Source organism: Varanus komodoensis, unplaced genomic scaffold (genome assembly GCF_004798865.1).
Source record: "Varanus komodoensis strain SLA01 unplaced genomic scaffold, ASM479886v1 scaffold1, whole genome shotgun sequence".
Lineage (NCBI taxonomy): Eukaryota > Metazoa > Chordata > Lepidosauria > Squamata > Varanidae > Varanus > Varanus komodoensis.
Genome location: NW_025335268.1, coordinates 62,628,900 through 62,651,787, shown reverse-complemented (window position 1 = coordinate 62,651,787; position 22,888 = coordinate 62,628,900). Strand labels below are relative to the sequence as shown.

The window sequence follows — 22,888 nt, the reverse complement described above, 5'->3', positions numbered from 1 at the left end:
CTCTAGCATATTAACTTGACTCCATCTGTTTAAGACAAGCGTCAATAGAATCGATGGATCCCTGGAGAGCTTTGAGAGAATCCTGGATCAGCTGCAACTGCTTGAGCTGCTAGACCACAGAGAGCACTACACTGACATGCTTTCCAACAGAGCAACAACCTCACCTCCTTTAGGTGCCACTTCAGAAACTTTGGCGAGAGGAAGCTGTGAAGGAATTCCAAAGTCTTTCTTCACTTTCACGGTGGCCATGGGAATAGTGAGCAGGTAGAAAAATAAAACTAAGTCAGGACTAAGGCAACATATGAAGATAACACAACAGTCTGGAACAGATTTTAAAAGCTGACAATCAGGAGAGGCACAGAGTGCATGGCATCCAATCATTACTGGGTGTCCTTCCTATTTTTTTTTTTAAGTGTGTTCCTTGATACCATAAGCATTAGGGCTGAGATGGGACACACCAGGCAGCTCCTGAGAGTAATTTTCAAAGATGTCTTAAGACAATTGACAAGAGTACTTTCACTCTGGCTTAGAACAAAGAGGAACAAGGAGAAGGAAAAGAGGTTCGTCCTACTCACTTTTGACTTCAAGTGAGCCCCCAAGAGATCCCAGGAGAATCTGGCCCTCGACCTGAACAAGTTCACCATTCCTGTTTTATGCACTCCCCATAAATGTAGAGACCAAGGAGTAGCAAGTGAGGACGGATAGCATGGCGCTCATGGGTACCATTCCTGACACAACTTGAAAGGCTCTTGACACCTTTCTTGGTGTCCAAAGAGGTGCTGTAATTAAACTTTATTTTTTTAAAATAAGAACATTGTTTTTATCTGTAATTGGGAATCACTTTGAAGCCACTGCTCTCTTCATTTCCCAGAGATTTTCCAAAGTGCTGGAGAATTTCAGGAAAGGAATTTTCCAATGTGCATCAATGGACATTTATAATGGGCAACAGCATTTGGTACACCATGTGCAGTTCCGGTCACAAACAAAAGGACATTGTAACTCTGAAAAAGGTGCATAGAAAGACAATCAAGATGATCTAAGGACTGGAGCAACTCCCCTGTGAGGGAAGGTTACATTGCATGGTATTGTTTTGCTTAGAACTAAAGAAGAGTTAGTGTGGGGGGAAATGGATGGGGGATTATTTCTTCTTCACTAATAATATTAGCATCCAGGGTCATTCTGTGACGCAATGCAGTAGCAGTTTCCGGCCAGACAAAAAGAATTTCTTCTGAGCACAGAACATACTTAAACTGTAGAATTTGCTAACATGAAGTACAACAATAACTACCACCTGGGATGTTTTTAAAAATGAATCAGGCAAATTAACAGAGGGTAAAGTTATCAAAGGCCACCAAAGGCCAAAGGGCTTTGGTGCAATCATGACTGAGGGTGGCTACGTTCTCTATTTCAGTGGTGTCCTTTATTTGAAGCACTGCCCAGTATGATTCCAGTACAAATATGAAGATGCATTAGAGGGTTCAAAATGGCCCATCAGGCAGTCAACTGAGCAAGGCACACAGTCTTCCACACTAGGGTGAAGTGCTCCATATATTTATTTAAATCAAAGGAAACCTACTTTTTAAAATAAATAAAAATTATTATTGCCCGATTTGAACTTTGTGGTCTACTGGTGGGCACCTGGGTGACTTCTGTAGAAACAGAATGCTGGGCTAGATGAACATTTGGTCTAATCCCACAGGGATCTTCTTACGTGCTTAAATCAGCAGAGTACCCTAATATGGAACTATCAGTAAATAATAAACAAAAGGGAAGGGAAATGTTTGTAGATCCACGTGACAGCCACTCATTTTTCATGAGGGATGGGATATGTTAATAGGAAGCCATTACACCAGTAATTGTCTATTCTACACAGCTTTCTATGCAACTGAAGGAGCAGATAAACTGTAAAGCCCTTAGGAATGAGGATTGAATCTACTTGAGAATGCCTCCACTTGCTGTCCTGGCAATATTAACAAAATGGGCAGAGCACCCTCCATTTAGTGCCTCTGAGCCAAGACAGCATGACAAGGATATGTCTGTATACATGGATATATTATGTTCACATGACTCCAGGTCTCCGTCAGCTTCACTGGCTCCCCATTGAAGTCCGGGCCCAATTCAAGGTGTTGGTTATGACCTATAAAGCCCTAAACGGCTTGGGTCCTGGTTACCTGAAGGAGCGCTTATATGGCCATATATGCCCACCCGCTCCTTGAGATCAGTGGGAGAGGCCCTTCTCCAGGAACCCTCCGTGAAGGATATCAGGAGGGTAAGTACTCAGAAGAGGGTTTTCTCTGTGGTGGCACCTGATCTGTGGAATGCGCTCCCCAGAGAGGTCCGCCTGGTGCCGTTGTTATTTGTTTTTCGGCGCCAGGCGAAGACCTTTTTATTAAAATGCTATTTTAATTGTTAATATTATTTATTTATTTTATTTTTCGGGCCAGGTCAACTCATATTATATTGTTTTATTCTGTCCTTATTTATTATTGTGAGCCGCCCTGCGGCTTCAGCGAATGGGGCTGCATAGACGCCTTCTAAATAAATAAATAAATAAATAAATAAATAAATAAATTTAAGGCATAATATTTATTCCGGTGCAGTATAGGCAAGATTTCTTCAAGGCTGTTCACCAACTACAAGGTCCATTCATTACCACCTTTTGTGGAGTTCTGAAAGAAGAATTGTGCACCTTTCTCCAATAGAAGCTACATTACTAGCACTTCTCTTTCCCTGCTTCTGGGCAACAGCTGAAAGTACCTTTACTTGCCATCGTCCGTTGTCTTTGGGGCCTTTTCGCATGTATATTTAGCCAGGTATCCTGTCACCAGTAATGTCCAGAAGCACCTAATAGCCAGTAACCATAAAAAAGGTCACCAAGGAAGCTATCTAATCTCAATAATGCAACATATACTGGAAGCCTGAGTGTGAAAATATTGTAAAACTTGTAGACCTATAAACCCATTTTCTGTTACCTGATTCCACAGATTTCCTCACAGGGCAAGCAAATTTTCTTTTATCCATAAAGCACTAATGCACTAAGTGATAGACACTGATACTTCTTAATGTGCAAGGCAAAAACAGCAAAGAATAACACACAGTATATTTGATACCTGTTCATTATCATTGACACATCAACTACATAGAGCATTGAAACAAAATTTATAGATTTCCACATATGTATATGCACATTGATCAACATAGTGCACAATATAAATATATGTTACACTCAAGTGCACAAGTTTATATATGGCTTTATAAACTAGTTGTAATAATAGTACTAGGATAATGGATATCTTATGTTGGTTCTTGGATTTTTTTTTAAAGCAACACTGGTTTCATCATTTAGCAAAGTGGTACTTCCTTGTTTCAGTAAAATACTTTACATGGAACAATTTTTTATATTTATTCTTCATTATATACCACCTACACACATTTCACTCTTGCATTAGATAAACTGAACATGAAGACTTTCTAAATCTCAGGGATCATAAAAGTAAAATTCTAAACAAAATGTTGGGCAAAATATGACAAAATATAATCAATTTAGAGGAAAGATAAAGGAAAACACACAAATGAGTACACTGTTGTGCGAGCCTGCTGCAAGCCAATGAATTCTGCATTCTTTTTCACTGAATTTAAGTAATTAAATTAAACAGGAACAACAGGGAAATCCTGGTTGTGATAGTGAACCCATAAAGGGTTGCTTCTATGGGGAACGTGATAGCCATATAGAAGGGGGGGGGGCATGATACCTTTTTGTTCCACTATAGATTCAAGCAGTTCCTTAAAACATCATGCTAAACTGGACGTGGGGTGTTCTTTGTGCTTCTTCATTATCTGAATGGTATGTTCAGTCTCGGGATAGATTTGCCTTAGGCTGAGCATACAGATGTGATACCAAGCCACAAGGTATCCCCATGCACAACTCATGCCCCATCTGTGACTGTATTGAAGTTTTCCTTGGATGTATTATGCAGCACAAATGGTGATTCCCGGCTCAAGGCAAGACGATACGATCATTTATAACTCTAGATACAACATGGCATCCTTTCCCAATTGTTCAACTGTAGCAAATCATCCTTGCGTATCTACCTCGATTCACTGCAGCATTTATGTGCCTTTGGCTTGACAGATGTACTGAGGTCTTAGTTAGGTGCACCTGGGCTGTCAGAAGCAGCCTTTCCCACCCTCTGCTCTCCATGCTACCCACTCCAGCCACCTGAAAACGTTACACACATGGTAATGGCTCCCGCTGGATGGAATGCATTGTGATATGGAGAAGAGAGAGATCCCTGAACATCTGATGGAGGCAACTTCCACAAACAAAGCCCTTCCAACTATGGAAGATAAATCTCGGACATAACCTTTTTCATTCAGATTTCAGGGAAATAGATCTCCATCTTTAAGCATGAGGGAAAGATTTTTAAGGAAGCTTTTCTAACAGACAACGAAAAAGAAATGTCACCTTGCGGTGATGTTTCCCACGTCAAATAATCCTTTATAAACTTGCCTTCTAGTTCTCTTGTCAGGCAGTAAAGGAACTGTAGCAGACAATGGCAACAGAAGCAAAACAGCTTCCCACCACCATTGCATGAACGTTGGTTGCCTTTGTTCTTCTGACCTTACAGCACAGAACCAACACGGCTAGCACAGAACAAAATGGGCACTCAAGGTTTGCCATGAGATGCCTACATTTCATGACTCCTGTTCCATACAAGCCACAATTCTTCAAAATGCTGAATCTGGGAATCACAAAAAAGACATAATGCCATGTAATAGCAGCAGCAACCAAAGAACAAATGGAACCCCTTGGGCATAACCTTCAAGCCAAAGCATTACACACATTTCCCCAGTAAGGCAAAAGAAGAAGAAATCAGCAGCTTTAAATTCCTGTTGCTTTAATATCACCGTTTTTGATTGCTCCTGAAACATTCAGTCTTCTAACATTTATGAGAGAGCAAATAGCAAGAGTGTAACCACTGAAAGAGGAAAACAAAAGAGCAGTACTATGTATTTCTTCATCATCATCATCATCACTATTTTTAACAGTCAAATGGGGGAAACACTGGCTGAAAGTAAGCCAGTAGCCTTGTAACAAAGCTTAGCAGGCATTTGAACAATTTCCTGTTTTTGGAAAGCAGTGCCTTGTCACAGGGGCATGACCCAGCACCAGTCTGACTGGCTTCTCCACATGGACTAGTGTGGTGGCCATCTTGTCTCTTCCTCAGGCAGCAAAATGTCTTGGGGCGGTCATGTGCACTGCCTTCAGCTTGGCAGCCTGAACTAGCCCCTTCATTCACAGGCAAAAGATATGGCTTAGGGCAAAGTTGAGAGACCACAAAGTCCTTTTCACACTTCTCTGTTCCCTTGACCTCCATTCATTCTGGATGGTTCTGTAGCCTTTCTGCTTCATTTGGCAGTCAGGCTTGTGTCTAGTTGGCCCTAACCTCTGGAATACACTACTCCTAAAATTGAGGCAGACACCAAATACTGTGAACATGCTAAAAAGCTTTCTTTTTATCTAAGTTTTTCCAGATTATTTTTGTTTGCCTGAGTATAGTGCTAGTTACCCTTTAAGATAAGTGTACGTTGAAATGGACATTTCCCTCTTTTTATATTGCACTTCATTGTACTGTACACCACTTTCATAAACACATATTAAATAACCACCTCTTAAATGTTTCTTTGATTTTATATTTTGCTATATTGTATTGTCTTGTTTCTGTAGATTGCTATACATCACCCACATGACTTCAAGTTTTGGGACAGTCCCGGGGGTGGGGGAAGAGAGAGAGGAAAGCGAGCAAGTGAGCAATGCGCTTCCTTCTTGTCTACACAGAGTCCAAGAAACCTTAGTTCCTAAGTGAGTAAAGTGAGGTATCATTTCTGTCTGCTTCCATATACCGTACTTGGCCTGGCCCAGCATGTACTTTCCTCTCTGCTGTATCTGTGAGGATATATGATGTGCCACTATTACCTCACAGTAATTAACTTTAAGTGAACACCTTCTGGTGCAGATGACAATGTTCTCTCACTTAGGTCCAAACACATGTCCAGTTCTTGACCTTTATTTCTTACTTGCGGTAACTTTAATGGAGGACAGAGAAAGGCATTGAGGTGGCTGTATGTATGTCCGTCAGATGGATTAACACTATTTGAATGCAGTGCTAATTCAAAATCTATGATAGCCTTAGGTAAAGAGGTCAGGGAATCCATCAACTACAACAACATCCATTCTGTGAAACAACAAAACCAGGAACAGTGAAAGAAGCCACTTGGTGCCACAGGATTTACTAGCAAATGAGTCCTTGACTCTCCTGGTGCATTCTGAATAGCCATTATTTTCCTCAAAGGCAACCATGCATTTTATGTGATTAACCAGTTACTGTTTTGGTGAATTTTCTCTCCAGGTTTGGCTTGCCATATTACTGAATTGTCATCATTACTGTTCCCTGGAGTTTCTGAAAAAATGATTAACAATATAGTTATTAAATAAGATTCCAAATCTCAAACATGTACACTGATTTTTTATTTGAATTGTACCCTACCATCTACTAAAAATGTAACATTCAAGGTGGCAAAAGTAAAATGCAAGATTTTGTCAATACCTGCCTTGCATTTAGTAGCTTTCTGTGTGGTGCACCTTTCCTTCTGCTTGCACTGTTTCCAACCATAACCCCAAATTATGGTTTAAAAAATAGCTACCAATTAGCTATCACTACAACTTACAATATGATCTGCCTCTTTAATTTCAAGATTTTATAAGCATAAGAGAAGTAACAGTTTATTTCTTCATGTGGACAACTACTTTTCTGTAACAGAAGTAAGATCTCCAAATATATATCTTAAAAATAAACATATTTAGCTATCTGAAAGACATGGGTATACATGCATAGTAGTTTCCATCCACAATAGTTAATTCAATTTCAACTCAAGCCATTCACTTGTCCTAACAGGGAGAAAAATAAAAATAAAACTTACTAATCTGTTCCTCCAAAATAAGCTGAGTTTTCCCTAAGAAATAAAAGGCATATGGTGTGATAGATACATTCATGTATTTCTTATTAAAGCATAAAAGTAAAAAATAGTGTAGACTACAGACATAATGCTGTGATATTTATCATTTTTTAAAGATCCTTGCAGGTTTTTCTCCCCAAAAAGTTGCTTCACAGAGGGACAGGGGAGAAAGGTGTGCTTAGAAGATTCCAGGGGGTGGTTTTCTTCAGGCACACAACTTGAAAAAGAAAAGACAGCTGGAGACTTCTCCATTAACATATGCCCAATTAATCTCATATGGATTTGCACTACTGGATATGAATGTGAATTTCATATTCAGGCTGGAGAAAGGAATGTATAATCTTTTTATGACTCTACATAAAAAAGGAGATAACAATCCTAAAGCTTCTGTATTAAGGTGATGCCCACAATATGTTGCTTTAGTAGTCATGGGTCTTACGTGGCTGTTTTGGGGAGGAGAGCTATGGTCGGGGGCAACAAGTCCATATATGCTGAGAAACACTGTGGTCTATGTGGACGGTGGCATCTGGACGCACCCAAACCCATGCTTAGCATTTTTGAGAGAACAGAAAATCTCAGGTATGGAAATTCAAGAGCCAGAATCACAGCCCCCCACCATTTCATCAGCATGATCCTTGCAGAAGGAAATGGAAAAGCAGTCAATGTGCTGAAGGCAAGCGACTTCTAAGAGATGATGAGGACTGGAAGAAGTCAGATTTCCTGGCTTCTATGTACTATCAGTGTGTGAGCCATTCTTCCCTCTTGGTTTTTCCCATCTGTTATAGGAAGCCAACAATATCAAGCTAAGGCAGGCAACCTCTTGACTTTTCTATGAATCACATGGTCACTCTGTGGAGTAGGGAACCTCTTTCAGCTCAAGAGCTGAATTTAGTTTTGGGGACACTCCTGGAGGTGACCTTTCAATTATGGGTGATGCTGAACGCAAAAGGGTGAGGCCAAAATACAACACACATGCCAGCATACTGTAGATTGAAGCTCCTTCTGCTAGGAACTGATCCTGATGAGAGGCACTTAAAAAGGGAAACCTGCATAAAAGCCAGAAAACCACTGAACTATCAAAGGGGGTGGAGCTAGGGCAAAGATGGCATAACCATCTGGGAAATCCTAAATTGGGATGTGAGCTTCCTCAGCCCTGTTGCAGAGTCCCAGAGGCCTCAGATCCCAGTGAAGTATTTCACTGTTCACACTGGATTCTGGATTCTGGATGAGAGCAAATAAACTGAAGCTGAATCCAGACGAAAAAAAGTGGGGCAGGGGGGAGTATGACAGATCTCAAAGCCAAATGGTGTCAGATCACCTGCAAAAATGTAGTTACATTCCCTGTGGACAGTTTGCAGCTTGGATTCCCTATGGACATCGCTGCGTTGCTGGATGTGTGGGTGGCAGCAGTGGCCAGACGTGTTTTTCAGAGGGTCGGGTGAGGCTCCAGCCACACCATTCCAACCGGGGATTGGCATATGGAATATTTCCAGATGTTCTGCACTTGACTCCCAGCATTCCTGACCATTGGCATGGTAGCAGGGGCTTGAGGGATCTGAAGTCAAAACACCTGGAAATCTACATTCTGACCACTCTTGCTTTAGACCACAGCCATGTGCTCTATTTTCCACAGCTTTCCAGGAATTTCTGAAAATTTAGCTAATATAGAAGAGTATGTCCTTTGCAGGGACAAAAGGGGGTACAAAGCATATTATTACGTGGCGCTTGAATCACCTGCATAGGTTTAATCTTCAGTCTGTTTCTAGCCACAATTCAAGGGCATATATATAACCATTAGGGTCCTATATGGCCTGGACCTAATTTCTTTAAGACGCCTTCTCTCATATGCCCTCCACTGCACCCTCTGTTGAAATTAGAAATCAGTGAATCAGTCTATTTTTGGCTCCTGTCACTTCCATGTGTGCTCACTCAGAAGCCCACTCTGTCCTGATCCCACAGTAACCTAGAGAGGTCCGCTTGGCGCCATCATTATATGCTTTTCGGTGCCAGGTCAAGTCCTTTTTATTTAACCAATATTTTAAAGTTAATTGTTTTTAATGGTATATTTTCATTTTAACCATGTTATTTTATACTCAGTCGTGGTGTAGCCAATTTATTTATTTTAGAATTGGTGGGGTTTTAATGTTTGTAAACCATACAGAGAGCCCTCTGGGCTATTGGGGTGGTACAAGTATAAATGCAATAAATGAATGGATGAATGAATGAATGAGATTTTTTTTAATGATTGTAAGTTGTCCTGAGATGCCATGCAGAAGGAACAGCATATAAAAGTTTTAAATAAATAAAAATAAAAAATATGATTTTTAAAATCTGCACAAAAATCACATTTAAATACATATTTTAAAGGTATTTTTTCCAAATACATATTTTTGAATGCATTTGATCTGGGTTTTTACTAGGAGCTACACTAGAACACTTTGAAAATACATAAGGTAAACAGGCAATGGGAGAATTACTTATGCCACAATTTATTATGATTGTGAGCTGCCCAGAGGTGCTGTGGCACAATAGACAGCATACAAATGTTATAAATAAATAAATTCTCTCTCCCTGTGTTGGAAGCCCAATCCATTCACGACACATTTCTTTCTGCTGTCCAAAGTCAGAGAGCTAAGAGCCCAGGCGATTCCCACAGGGACTGGGAGAGACTGTCCAAGGTGGGATCCCCATCCTTGATTCCTAGGATACCTGATCTATCCTAAGATCCCTGGGATTACACCACCAAGGCCTTAGTCAGCATCTGAGTCTTCCACAGGAGAAGGTTAGCAATAGACACGGGGGCAGGGGGGTTCTGCAGCTCCTACCAAGTGTTCTGTTGTTGGGGGCATATTTGGAAGCAGCAGAAGAAAAAGAAAAGCTTTCTTAACCTCCCAGAACATTCCAGAATGCTTTATTTTCTAACTGTAAGATGTCTAGCAAACATTAGGACACTAATGGACACAGCCTATGATTAGATTTTTATGGATTCAAGATCAGCTACTGTTCTTATGTTACACTATATAGAATATGTGGGTTATACAGTGATTGAGAAAATTCCTGGTACCAAAAATTCCATGGACCATGTGATATTACTGTTGAAGAACCATTATCAGTTTAATAGCACTGATCTCAGCACTGCATGCAAGTGTTGCGCGGATCTAAGTAGATGATGAGCCAGATCCATTACACAGAAGGAAGGCAGCTACAAGAGCAAACATCGGTTAGAAGTATTTTCAGGCAGCTGACAAACACACTGATCCTACCGCAGTGCTTAACTGGGGAGCCAGAGCTCTGGAAAACTCTTTTAGGGTTGGAAAATAGGATATAAATCCTTGAACTTGAAATGCATTAAATAAAATCCCACTCTCTGTCTTCAAAAGCCAGAGCACATGCTCCACAACATGTAAAGTCATAAAGCTGATCATCCTTTGGTATTGTGAAACCAAGTATTACACATTACATTACATTATCAATCCCAGAAGTACTTTTCCTTTCCCAAATTTACCCCGTGCTGCTCTGGAATAAAATCACTGGCCATGGCAAACATCTGCAGCACTCTGCCATGCTGCAGATAAGGAAAACAAACAAACAAGAACTATTTAAAAACTTTGAATAAAAACTTTGAATTTTATTCCTTTTTCTCTTTTATTGTTCACCAATCTGGAATCTGTTTAGATGCAGAATGGTATATAAATAATGTAAATAAATAAATAAATAAATAAATAAATAAATAAAGGAGGGTGGGTGTGGATCCAAAGCTTATCCAAAAACATTTGTATGTGCCCTCAAAGAGCTGGCCAAACCCACTACGGCAGATTGGTAGGTGCTAGTTGAAATTGTTGATTTCTACAGCAAGGAGAATGTGCACGTAAGAATGATCTGCATATTGGAAAGGCACCAGTGGGAACATGCAGCCCACTGCAGGATCCTAGCTGATGAAGGGGGTGGGGAGGTGTAACCATTTTCAGGGGTAGAGAAGGCTAAAAATACCCATTGATTGATGTGAGGGAAACTTTGAAGGGATACTCAAGAGTGCTATTGTGCGGGGGTTAAACCTGCCCTTTGCCCCTGGTAGTCCTCAACAAACGTAGCCATTGACAAACAAGTCTGGTCCACAAGGATTACTCCACCCTTTCACCTGCAGAACCTGATCTTGGGTTCTTTTCCTTCATCAGACTAGATGAAATGATGGCAGCAGAACTTAAATAATAGCCTAAAAACCGAAACTTAGTGTACCATCCTTTTTGTTTTCTTCTGTTTTGAATGGTACCAAATCAATCAAAGATGGCTAGGCAAATTTATCAAATAAGAACAGGCAACTGTTGAATTCCGAATGCAACAGAATCTTTTTTGACTTCTCTGGCCCTTTCTGGAGACCAGGCATTTCAAGTGCTTGACATGTATATGCACACATCAAATGGAAGCGGTCCCCTGGAACACCCAAAGTGCCAGAAGCCATGGGAAGAAAGGGGATTCTGTCACTCCTCATTGTGTTGACCCAGCTCAACCTTGTCTGTGATGTACAAGAAGTTCTAGTGGCCTTCTTCCCTTTCTTCTGGCTTCTCAGTCTGTTTCTGGGAAGATGAGAATATCAGCTCCAAACTGCTATTTCCTCTATGCTTTGCTTATCATTTACTTCTCCATGTCATTATGGAATGCTCTGATTTTTTTTTTCTTCAATCCCACCCCACCCATTTCTTTTCTTGTCAACTTTTCACCATCATATTGAGCAGAATTAAGAACTGTTTCTCTAAAATCCATTGGAATGCTTGAACAAAAGGAAAAAATGCTGAAAAGGTCCAAATGGCATGTGGAAAGAGCATCAAGCACAATGGTCTCCTCCGAATCCACCTGGGCCCTTTAAAACCTGGGTAAATTGCCAGGATTCCCAAAAGATAATGGTGTTTCTGACACAAGACAGAGAAGTGTCTCTCAGACAATTCACTTGCATTGATCGTGTTCTGTGTAGTCGTCCATGTCCACGTCTGAGTCAAAGAGAGAATGTCCGGTGTAATCAGTATCAGGAGTTCGGGAAAAGCTATTCTCAGTTCCTTCATCATCAAATGTTTCTGTCCTAGAATAAAAACTAAAGTCCTGCAAGGGCTGAGTCTTACTTGCCTCACTACTCTCTTCTGACTCATACAGAGTGTTGTCATCATCATGGTGCCACTCTGGCCAAAATTTCCTCCTTATTCTCTCACAGTACATGGCAAGGTTAATCAGTTCTCCTGGAAAACATGAGGGGAAGTGGGGAGAAAATTATTAATTCATTCCTTCAGTGTATCAATCACCATATAGCCAAAGCTCTCAAGGTAACATACACAATAAAAATACAATAAAATCAAGGAACAAGCACAGCAGTACAGAATTATGCAGCAGTACATATCTGGACACAGCTATTTCCATCCAGTTGCACTCAACAGTTTTGCTAGCATAACAGGTTGGAGTCTACCTGGTAGAACATCGAGATATAAGGATTATCGTTCCCACCCAGCATGAACATTAGCATCGAAATTTAAGAAAACTCACTAGTGAAACTATTTCACTGCTTCACAAAGGCAAAAGTATCACACACACATACACATATCTTTTGAGTATATCTGGACCAGCAAATTGTTCCCCATGTGTAAACACCAGGAGCTATCCTTGTAGCCCATGCTTCAGCACACTTATGAACCAGGGGTCCAGTTCACCTGTGTACAGGAAAAGTGGATTCAGAACACCAAAGAGATAAAAGGCTGGTTCAGGACACCAAGGGGGACTCTGTAAGTCCACCACTCTGCAAGAGACGCCTCTGAAAGGGGAACCTCTCAAGAGCCAGCACAAGCTTCAACTAGACATCCTGGGGAAATCACGCTACCCTCTCCTGGGACTCCTCTGAAACCCCAGAGCAGTTCTTCTCATGGTCCATCAAGCTCTATTTGAGCCAATACCTGAAGTTCAGTTTCTTTAAGTACGTAAAGCGTCCTCAGAAGTGTGCCTGAAGCTAGAAATGCAGTCCTGCCCACAACCAATTTATATTCTCATTGGCTGGAACAGAATCCTGGTCCTCTGCTTTTGGGTTGCTGGATTTTTTTTCCAATCTACTCATATTTTGCTTCTGTGCCCAAACTCTTTCCTGCAGGCCTATTAGTGACCCATTGAGATTTCTTAGCATGACAACTGGTGCCATACTGGTAGGCATTAACCACAATGGTCTTCATTTGTGGTTAGCTAATTGTGCAACAACTCTGTAGTTGAGGACATACCTTCTCCCTTATGATCCTGCCCTGAGGATTGATTGAAGGCAAACTGAGGATTGATTGAAGGCACTCCTGGTGGTGGGACCACTCCTGCTGGTCCTACATGGGTCAGAGATGCATCTGGAAACTACCAGGGCCTTCTCTCTGGTGGCTTCCATGTTCTAGAATGCTCTTCCAAGTGAAATTAGGCATGCATCCTGCATTCCTTGGCTTTCAGCGCTTGCTGAAAACTTTACTTTTCAGGCAAGCATTTCCTAACAGATGAGTACATTTCAGCCATGGCCTTATTGAACTATTCTGTTGTATTTTTTGTTTTCTGAGCTTCTATTTATTGTACACAATTCTGTTATCTTTCACTGTGAAGTAGTTTATACACTCAGGTACCAGTAACAATAATACTGTAGAAGTATTCACTGTGTACCTTTGACTTTTCCACATCTTGTGATGTTACAACCAGGAATTGCAATAGATTTAACAACTTGATGTACACAAAATACTCAACACTGGGAAGATGCACAATATTTTTATTTTGGTTCAAAAATTAAGTCAACAAAGCGACACATTTGGAAAAGTCAAAAGTGCGATGAATAGCTCTGCGAGGCAATGCAGACGTCTGTTGGAGATGAAATGACTGGATTAGTGAGTAAGGACCTCTCATTGCCCATTGTTCCACTTGATTATCACTAGAACCTTTTCCTGTAAGAGCACAGAGAAGAGAGAAACCTCTGACTCCACGCACAGGCACCCTTTCCACCACAGACACATTGCCAACTTCTTCTGGAAGAAGGGTATTTTACATATATGTCCCCAATTACTTCAGCATCATATTCCAGCTACTGTGGAGCACCTCCATGGACAGAGAAGGCCCTCTTCTTTAGACAGGCACTCCCCACAAGTTGAGAGTGAGGACCATGATGAGGCAGAGGGCAGGCTGGAGCACCCTCTGGCTGTGTGTGCTTGATCTGTATCAGCCTTCCCCAATCTTGTGTCTTCCAGACACGTAAGGATTGACACACCCAAAACTCCCAGCCGACGGCCCTGCTGGATGGGAATTCTGGGAGTTGTGGTTCAAATGCTTCTGAAGGCCACCAGGTTGGGGAAGGCTGATCTGCAGACAGACACCTCCTGAGCAAAGCTGACATGTGTTGCAAGAAAGCAGCACAGAAAGATCAGCTGACAGAATAAAATCTAACAGACGGCAATAAAAGTACAACACACGCATCCTGTACAATTCTGATTTTATTAGTGCAGCAGAAATTGGCAGGAGTCATTTGGAGAGCATTTTGTACCACCAGGTGGCAGAGTTGCCTGAGAAAAACTCCTGTGCAGAGCCTGAGAAAAATTTTGCAGACTCTGCACAAGAAAATATTCTGCAGAAAAATATTACTTTCACATAGGTGTGCATTTAGAGAGAAGAAGGTAAAAATGCTTTTGAACAAATACAGCAATCCCTCTTGAACCAGGATGCTGGTGCATATAAACTGTCTCAAAATAAGAAAATGGCAAATGGTAGCTTGAGTGTTATACAGATGGCAACTTTACAGCATCCACGCGTAAACAATCTTTGGGAGTTAGAATGCATCTACATTACACCGTATCTGTGACTCAGTTTTGCCTCGGAGTGATTCTACAGCTGCATGCTTTAGATTCCACGAGTGATGCACAACTGGCATTCTGTGCAACATGTTGTGCGTCTATGGCAAACTGTTTTATTGACTTGATCATTGAAAGGTGCCTTACAGCACAACCCAAAGCATGTTTAGACAAAAAAAAGTTGGATGATGCTGGAAGCTGTAGGGCTTTTTCTGTCTAAATGGACAAAAGCTTCTGCCCTTAGACGTTCAGTGGAAAGGGGAGTGCATAATTTTCTAAAATAAATGCATATATAAAGTGAATCCATGGTTATACAGGAAAGTGTAGAATCTAGACTGCACCACACCTCGAACAAATACTTGTTGCCTTATGGAAGTTCATTTGTTCATAAGAAGGCCATCCCTGTTCCATGCATTGTTTGTGGATATCACCCTATCACAGCATTACAAATCCCAATGCTCTCCAGCTGTGTTGGACTAGATCTCCCATCACCTCCACCAATCACTGACATGGGCTCTGCTAGATGGGGATGATGGGTCTGGCACTCCAACACTCCAGGAGGCTCCCAGGTTGGAGGATGCTGCCCTAGTCCCCTGTCAAACGTACTTATGTCTTTTAGCACAAGGCTTGCGGAAAGGCAGGAACAAAAAGTCCCTGCCACCTAATATAATCACAGCTCATAACCAATGTGTTCTCAAATGTGATTCAATTAACAGAAGCTGTCCTAAGTCCAGATACATGCAGAGGTTCGCTTTTATCTTGATTCTATTACTGCTAGTTGCCTCAGGTACCATTGGGGAGCGGGGTGGCAGGCAGGGCACAGACCAAAATGGTGTGCCAGCCATAGTTGTTCCACTTTAAAAAATATGGACCTTATTTACGTTTTATCCTAGTCCGAAGCACCTTCAGACTTAGCCCTCCTTGTGCTGCAGCAGCAGCGTGGTAACCTTCTCCCTCTCTCTGCCTCCCAATATCCATGAGCTGGGCAAAATGTCGGAAAGGGGAGACACACAGGCATCTCACAGAATCAGAGACCAATGTAGTTGGGGCTACCACCGTGCAGGAAAAGTCAGCCTAAACAGAGCCAGCTCCACAAATACATCCAGTTCTCCCTTCAGACCTTTGCTCAACCTGAAGAGATAGGAGGCAGGTGTGATGCTGGGGGTGGGGGTGGGGGGTAAGCCCACTGCCTCTCATTTGTAAGTTAGCTTTTCATATGGCTGATGCACAAACAGGGCTTCCATCTGGCTGGGACAAGGGCCTGCTCCTCTTTCCGACTGTCACCATCCTATCATGCTTTCCATTCCATAAAGCTGAAATTAAGTTGCTCCTACCTTTAATTAGTCTCTCAGGCCTAGTTCCTGGTAAGGTCCACATTGCCTGTGCAAGATGCCCAAAAACTGTGGCATCTAAAGTGGAGAGCTTGGGTCCCATGATGTACTTCTTGTCACCTAGAAAATAAAACAGTGCCCAAGGCATTTATGGGTCTGTTGGCATTTCATTAATTTATTTTTTAGTCACTCCTAACATTCCCACACTGTCATGCATGACCTTTATCTCATTTTGCTTTTGTCACCACGTTAAATAAAGTCTTGCAAACCATTCTCTTTTTTCCATGGTAGTAAATGCCTCCATGTGAGCTTAAGTGGACTCTGGGGGATGGTGGAGGACAGGAAGGCCTGGAGCAATGTTGTCCATGGGCCGCGATGGGTCGGACACGACTTTGCGATTAACAACAACAACAAATGCTTCCAAGGATGTTCGAGAGATGCAGGGGCAGCTCTCATAAACAGGATGGCTGGTGGGTGTGTTGCTGGGAGAGATTTTGTACTGCTGGGTGAAGCAGCACCTCTATGCAGTGGGGTTCATCGTGTCCCCATGTGCAATTTCCTCCTCTGAGGGTTGCACAACCAGGGTTCACGGCACCTTCACAACAGTGTTATCAACAGCAGTGCTTATTCTCCCTGTAAGAAGATATAACATCTATCCGTGCCTATGGAAAGGGTAAAGGGGTGCTCTCAGAGGTATCTATGGAGTGGGGAATTAACACGTTGATTTCACTGGTGCGAGTGGGAAGCTCAGCCGTGTGTGCATCAAAGCAGATGTGAAGCTTCTGCAACAGTGCTTAAGTACTGGCCAGAGTTGTAGCTGATTCATAGGACCATTAGGTTTAATTATTGGAGGGAAGTGGAATGACTCATTCTGTGTTCCAGAAAACATGTCTGAATCTAAGAATTCTGAGTCAGGTTCTCAGTAACACCAGATCTGCAGGCACCTTTTATCAGAAAATGACCACAATACAATAAAACGAGGGCTGAACAGATCGCATTGCAAATATGATGAGTAGCTAATCTCTCTAAACAGTGTAGAAGCAAAATGCAACTTGCCCAATTCAGCTTGACATAGAGCACATCTCATGAAAATATGCACTAACTTATGAATACTTGCAATTTTGGAGTGAACTAAAATAATTTGGTGCTGTCATCATGTGCATATCAAAACTATGCATTGGATAAAAGTGGCAAAATCTCCTTTAATCCCTAGAATCCTGGGGCTAGAAGAGACGGGGATGCCAGCAATGCCCCTAAGTAGGCAAGTGTGGAGGAGCCAAGTGTGGAGGAGAGGTTAAGAGGACTACACCAGAACCCATAAATGAAGTCCACTGGACACCACAAGACTGTTATGAGGCTACACTGTGGGAGAAAGAGAGTCACAGCCGTCACCTTGAATTCCTTGAAAGAGGAGTGGGAAAAAGCAGCAGCGGCAGCAACAGTAACCCTACCACCTGCAAGGGCCATTTTGTGTATCGTCTAACCTGCTGAAGATGTTCATTTGCTGAGCATCAAAACTGCATGCATTGCAGAAGCTTCTCGAGCATGAATGTATCTGAAAGGGTTATGAATGAACATAACTTGTCACCCTCCAGATATGCAGTACTACAGATCCCATCATTCACAATCTGCACTGTTTCCAGTTATGCTGACTGGGAATGATGGGAGTTGTGGTCTGGTCTGTTCCAGGAACCTGTGAAAGGGTAGCCCAAACAATGCACCCTCGAGCCACTCAATATATAGAGGCTGATTTTGTACCTTGTATCAGAATCTGTACCAGGGAATAAATTCTATAACACATCATACAGGAATGCTTGGTATGCTTCCAGGAAATTTGGGGTTTTCTGAAATGCAGCTTGAAAGCCCTTGATCTAATCCATCTCTAGGCTCAGATACTGAACTACTGATGCAATTGCCCTCCATATATTGACCCATATATTCTATTATACATGGCATTGCACTGTGTTACAAGCTGCAGTGCAAAGAAAAAAACAGCAACAGATGGCTCATGCAAATGAGCCAAGCTCCACAGTGCCTGTAATTAATGGATGAGCAAATTGCCACTGAGGACAAAGGCTTCACTGAGCTCCAGGCTGCAAGCATCCTGCTGGGCCTGCATAACCAAACCAGCATGTTGAACCACTTTGACCCCGAGGGCCAAATTCAGTTGCAGGAATTCAGTTGCAGAAAATCCAAAGGAGCTGTACCCCAGTGGTGCGTGGTGCTGAGGGCAAAGGGGGAAGGGCCAAAGGTGGGCCCAAAATGCCTGCATATTTTAGCATGAAGCTCTTAAGACTGCTACTAAGCAAAAAACAGGAAGTTTCCACGCGACTGGTCGTGAGAGACTTTGGCTTCTTTGCGACTCCAGATGAGCCAGGATCAGCTACAAGCCTGCACTAAACCTAGCATACGACAACCACCCAGGCTTCAATGACCTTCTGGTGTCGATGCAGAAATAGAGGGTGACATTGTCACGCTCTTGACAAGCCACAGGATGCAACAATTCAGTTCAGTGGGTCTTGGGTTGTGCAGGCCTGGGTCAAAAAAAGGCATCAAGGCAACTCTAGGAGACTGCTGAAAATGGGAGGGGGGATCTTTTAGAAGAAATTGCATGGCGAGCAATACCAGCCTCTCAACCCAAGCCAGAAATGCAACCGTATGTGAAGCAAAACGTAAAGAAAGGCGCTGCACATTACCCAGAAGACCTGCCAGGGAGCGCATGTCTTTCTCCATCAGCCGATAGATCTCTTCCTCAGAGAAGCGGCCAATGCCATGGCCATACATTTCCCGCTTCACAATTCCTTTGGTTATGTGGCACAGGATCCATTTCAGCAGGTCACTAAAGGGGCCACTCAGAGAAAGCATCTTCTGGGTCTCATGAAGATTGTCCACCCACTGGCAATATGCCAAGGTCCTAGAATATTGTACAGACAGCTTACAGCTACAGAGAAGATCATACATCTCTTTAGACAGAAACAGAATACAATAAGCTATACCAGCATATATACTGGTTCTATGGCAGTCCATCCCCATCTGGTACCCTCCACAGTTTCTTGACTACAACACCCACCATCCTTGGTCAGCATGGCCATAGATCATGCTTTCTGGGGATGGTGGTTGTCCAAGACCTTTGGAGGGCATTAAATTGCGGAAAGTTTGTTCAGACAGAAGATTCTCCATCCCACTGATGCCTTCGTGCTGTTACGTCAAAGCAGCCTTCTGCAAGTTGGTGCCCTCCAGTTATTTTGGTTTATCACTCCCAGAAGTCCAGACCACTGGCCATGCTGGATGGGGCTGATGGGAGTTGAAGTCCAAAGGATCTGGAGGCTGGCATGTTGGGAAAATCTGTGCCAAACTAAGGACATTTATTTTAAAAAAGAAAGACGTGGCAGCTATCTGTCAGACAAGACTTTCCCAAGGTGAAAAACTACACTATAATAATAGGCTACTTCCTTTCAGCAAAGTATATATTTAAAACAAACACGTTTGCTGACCTAAAAAGACTGATCTGTAGATATGGCATGCACAGCCCTGCCCCAAATCAGCAGGTTGGACCAGATGGTACTCTGGAACCCATCTAACTCTTCTAATTTTATGATAATGCAGCACAGTATCTAACTGTGAAATAAGGACTCAGATAAATTTTTCAAGCAAAGGATTGCCTTGTAGACTAATAAGAATATTCTACAGCAATGCTTGCCTGGGTGTGAAAGCTATGCTTGATGGCATTGCTAATTACTTCTCATAAATGCACTGGAATATCCTGCTTTTGAGAGGACTGCCTGCTGCTGGAACTGGGGGCAACTGCACTTGTTAATGCAGTATATTAATATAGACTTTCAGAAGCTAAACAAGCAAGCAAGATGCTCACAAAAGAGCTGCTCTCACATGCCTCATCACCTACAATGTTCACAGGGCTATTCCGGGAAGCACAGCAAATCACAAATTAAAGGGGGAGGAAGAAAGAACACGAAAGAGCCTCCTGAGGTTAGGCCTAGTAGATTTCCAACAACATTTGGGATGAAATATTTATAACTCTCAGAATCTTTCTTCAGTGAGGTCAAGTCAGTTCATTTACCCTGCAGAGTGTCTCTTTTTATGCATCTCCTCCCAGTTTTTGAATGAAGCTGTTCCTCTTATTATCCTATACGGGGTATGCTAGGGGAAGCCATGGAGGAGAAAATAATGCCAGAAAAGCTGTGGTTAACAGACAAGCACAGATCACTGTCCTGAAAATATGTTTGGTTCCTCCTACAAAGTGCCAATTCCTCAGAGCTCTCACTTTTACCAGCCAGTTACTGGAAATCATCAATAAGCCCACTAAATCGTCAGTAAGCTGGCAAAAGCCAGTGCGGCATAGCTTGGTGCAGTGGCTAGACGACTGAATTGGGATTTGGGAGAAACTAGTTCTAGTCTCTACTTGGCCATGAAGTCATGGGGTGACTTTGTGCTAGGCACTAATTCTCACCCACCTCACAGGGCTGTTGTGAGGATAAAATAGAGGTGAGTACCCCCATGTAAATGCCTTTGGCTTCCTTGCAAGAGGAAAAAATGGGGTAGGGTACAAATGTACCAACAATGACAAGCAGAACATGCAGAGGCTCAGTAGTTCTTCTCAGTATTTGACTCTTAAGATAACATAGAGAGGAATTGTTAGTAGAAAGTAACATTTCTTTAAAATATCCTCAAAAAGTGAATGAGCCACCACACTTCCTCAAAGTTCTTGTGCGGAACTGGTGGAAAGAGACTCCACCAGCTCAAACAGGCAGCACAAGGCAAGGCACGCCAGAGCTGTTGGAAGGGGGCTGGAAAGTTGTCAGGCAAAGGGGGAAAGGAAAGAGGGCCATGCAAACACAGCAGGAATCTTTTGTGGATCCGACCCTTAATTATTGATGGAACTAAAGCTACTCACTAAAATGGAACGAGTGAGGCATCAATATAGGCAATTTAAGGGAGATAACAAGCAATTGCTGGAACGGTAATGTAATAAAAGGGAGGAACCCTCCTGGCAGCCTCTCCCATACTGCAAAGAAGCAAGAAAAGGACTTTTAAGATACAGGGATGCACCACTGAGCCTCATTCAGCACGGCAGGAGATGGCAACAGAAACCGTGCTTCTAAGCATTTCGTCTGATTCATTCAGGTGTGCTTTATTTCCGTACCTGATTTGGTCACTGGGTATAAGGCATCTTTTGTCCTTTCCACAGTTTTATATTATGATTTTATGTCATATTACAATTTGAGACTATGGAAAGGACAAGAAATGCTTATGTCTATGGACCAAATCAGGTATGGAAATCAACTACTGTCAAAAGAGTGCAGCAGTACAGAGGTTAGGTTGGACTGGAACTCAGGAAATTTATTTATTTATTTAGAATTTTTGTATGCCGTCCCATCGCATAGCCTCGGGATGACTTACATAAAATAAACAAACATAATACTCAAACACTATTTTAATTGTTAATATTGTTTATTTATTTTATTTTTCGGGCCAGGTCGACTCATATTATATTGTTTTATACTGTTCTTATTTATTATTGTGAGCCGCCCTGAGGCTTCGGCGAATGGGGCGGCATAGAAGCCTTCTAAATAAATAAATAATACAAATAATACAAATAAAATCCAGTTTCACCCTGAAGAAACTCAAGACTAGAAATTCAGGTTCTAGTCTCACTCAGTTATGAAGCACACTGGGTGACTTTGGACCAATCACTCAGCTCCAGCATTATCTATTTCTCAGAGTATTCAGAAGGATAAAACGGAGAGCAGGAGGAGGAAGAGGAGGAGCAGGAGGCATAAGATGATAAAAGGTGCCACAGGTTTCTTGCTAGAAAAAGGGTGGGATTTAAATACACATACACGCACACACAACCCTCCTTCATGGATCACTGCCTTGTCGTGGCGAAGGGGCTTGCGTAGCTCAATGAAGCAATGGGCTATGCCGTGCAGGGCCACCCAAGACGGACAGGTCATAGCAGAGAGCTCTGACAAAACGTGATCCACTGGAGAAAGACACAGCAACCCACTCCAGTATCCTTGCCATGAAAACCCCATGGACAGAAGCATAGAGATAAAAAATATGACACCGGAAGATGAGCCCCTCAGGGCGGAAGGTGTCCAGTGTGCTACTGGGGAAGAGCAGAGGACTAGTACTAGTAGCGCCAGAAAGAATGAAGCGAGTGGGTCAAAGCCGAAAGGACACTCAGTTGCAGATGCATCTGGTGGTGAAAGGAAAGTCCGATGCTGCGAAGATCTATACTCATTAGGAACCTGGAATGTAAGATCCATGAATCAAGGCAAGCTGGATGTGGTCAACAAGAGATGACAAGACTGAACATCGACATCTTAGGAATCAGTGACTAAAATGGACAGGAATGGGTGAATTTAATTCAGATGACCTTCAGGTATACTAGTGCGGGCAAGAATCCCTCAGAAGAAATGGAGTAGCCTTCATAATCAATAAAAAAGTAGGAAAAGCAGTACTGGGATACAATCTCCAAAATGACAGAATGATCTCAGTTCGAATCCAAGGAAAACCATTCAACATCACAATAGTCCAAGTCTATGCCCCAACCACTGGTGCTGAAGAGGCTGAAGTTGACCGGTTCTGTGAAGACCTACAACACCTTCTAGAATTAACACCAAAAAACGATGTCCTTATCATCATGGGGGATTGGAATGCTAAAGTAGGAAGCCAAAAGATAAC

The 22,888-nt window shown here is 42.4% G+C and overlaps 1 protein-coding gene across 1 annotated transcript in view; it reads right to left on the bottom strand.

Moving 5' to 3' along the window:
- Window positions 1-9,390: 9,390 nt before the first annotated feature.
- FAXC (failed axon connections homolog, metaxin like GST domain containing) overlaps window positions 9,391-22,888 on the bottom strand; it is a 29,796-nt gene continuing 16,298 nt past the window's right edge. The window contains exons 4-6 of the mRNA XM_044427465.1: window positions 18,880-19,097; window positions 16,187-16,303; window positions 9,391-12,245 (exon numbers count right to left, since the gene is read on the bottom strand). Of these exons, the coding sequence (XP_044283400.1) occupies window positions 11,959-12,245; window positions 16,187-16,303; window positions 18,880-19,097 (622 nt within the window). The 3' untranslated portion in view covers window positions 9,391-11,958. The remainder of the gene's footprint in view (window positions 12,246-16,186; window positions 16,304-18,879; window positions 19,098-22,888) is intronic.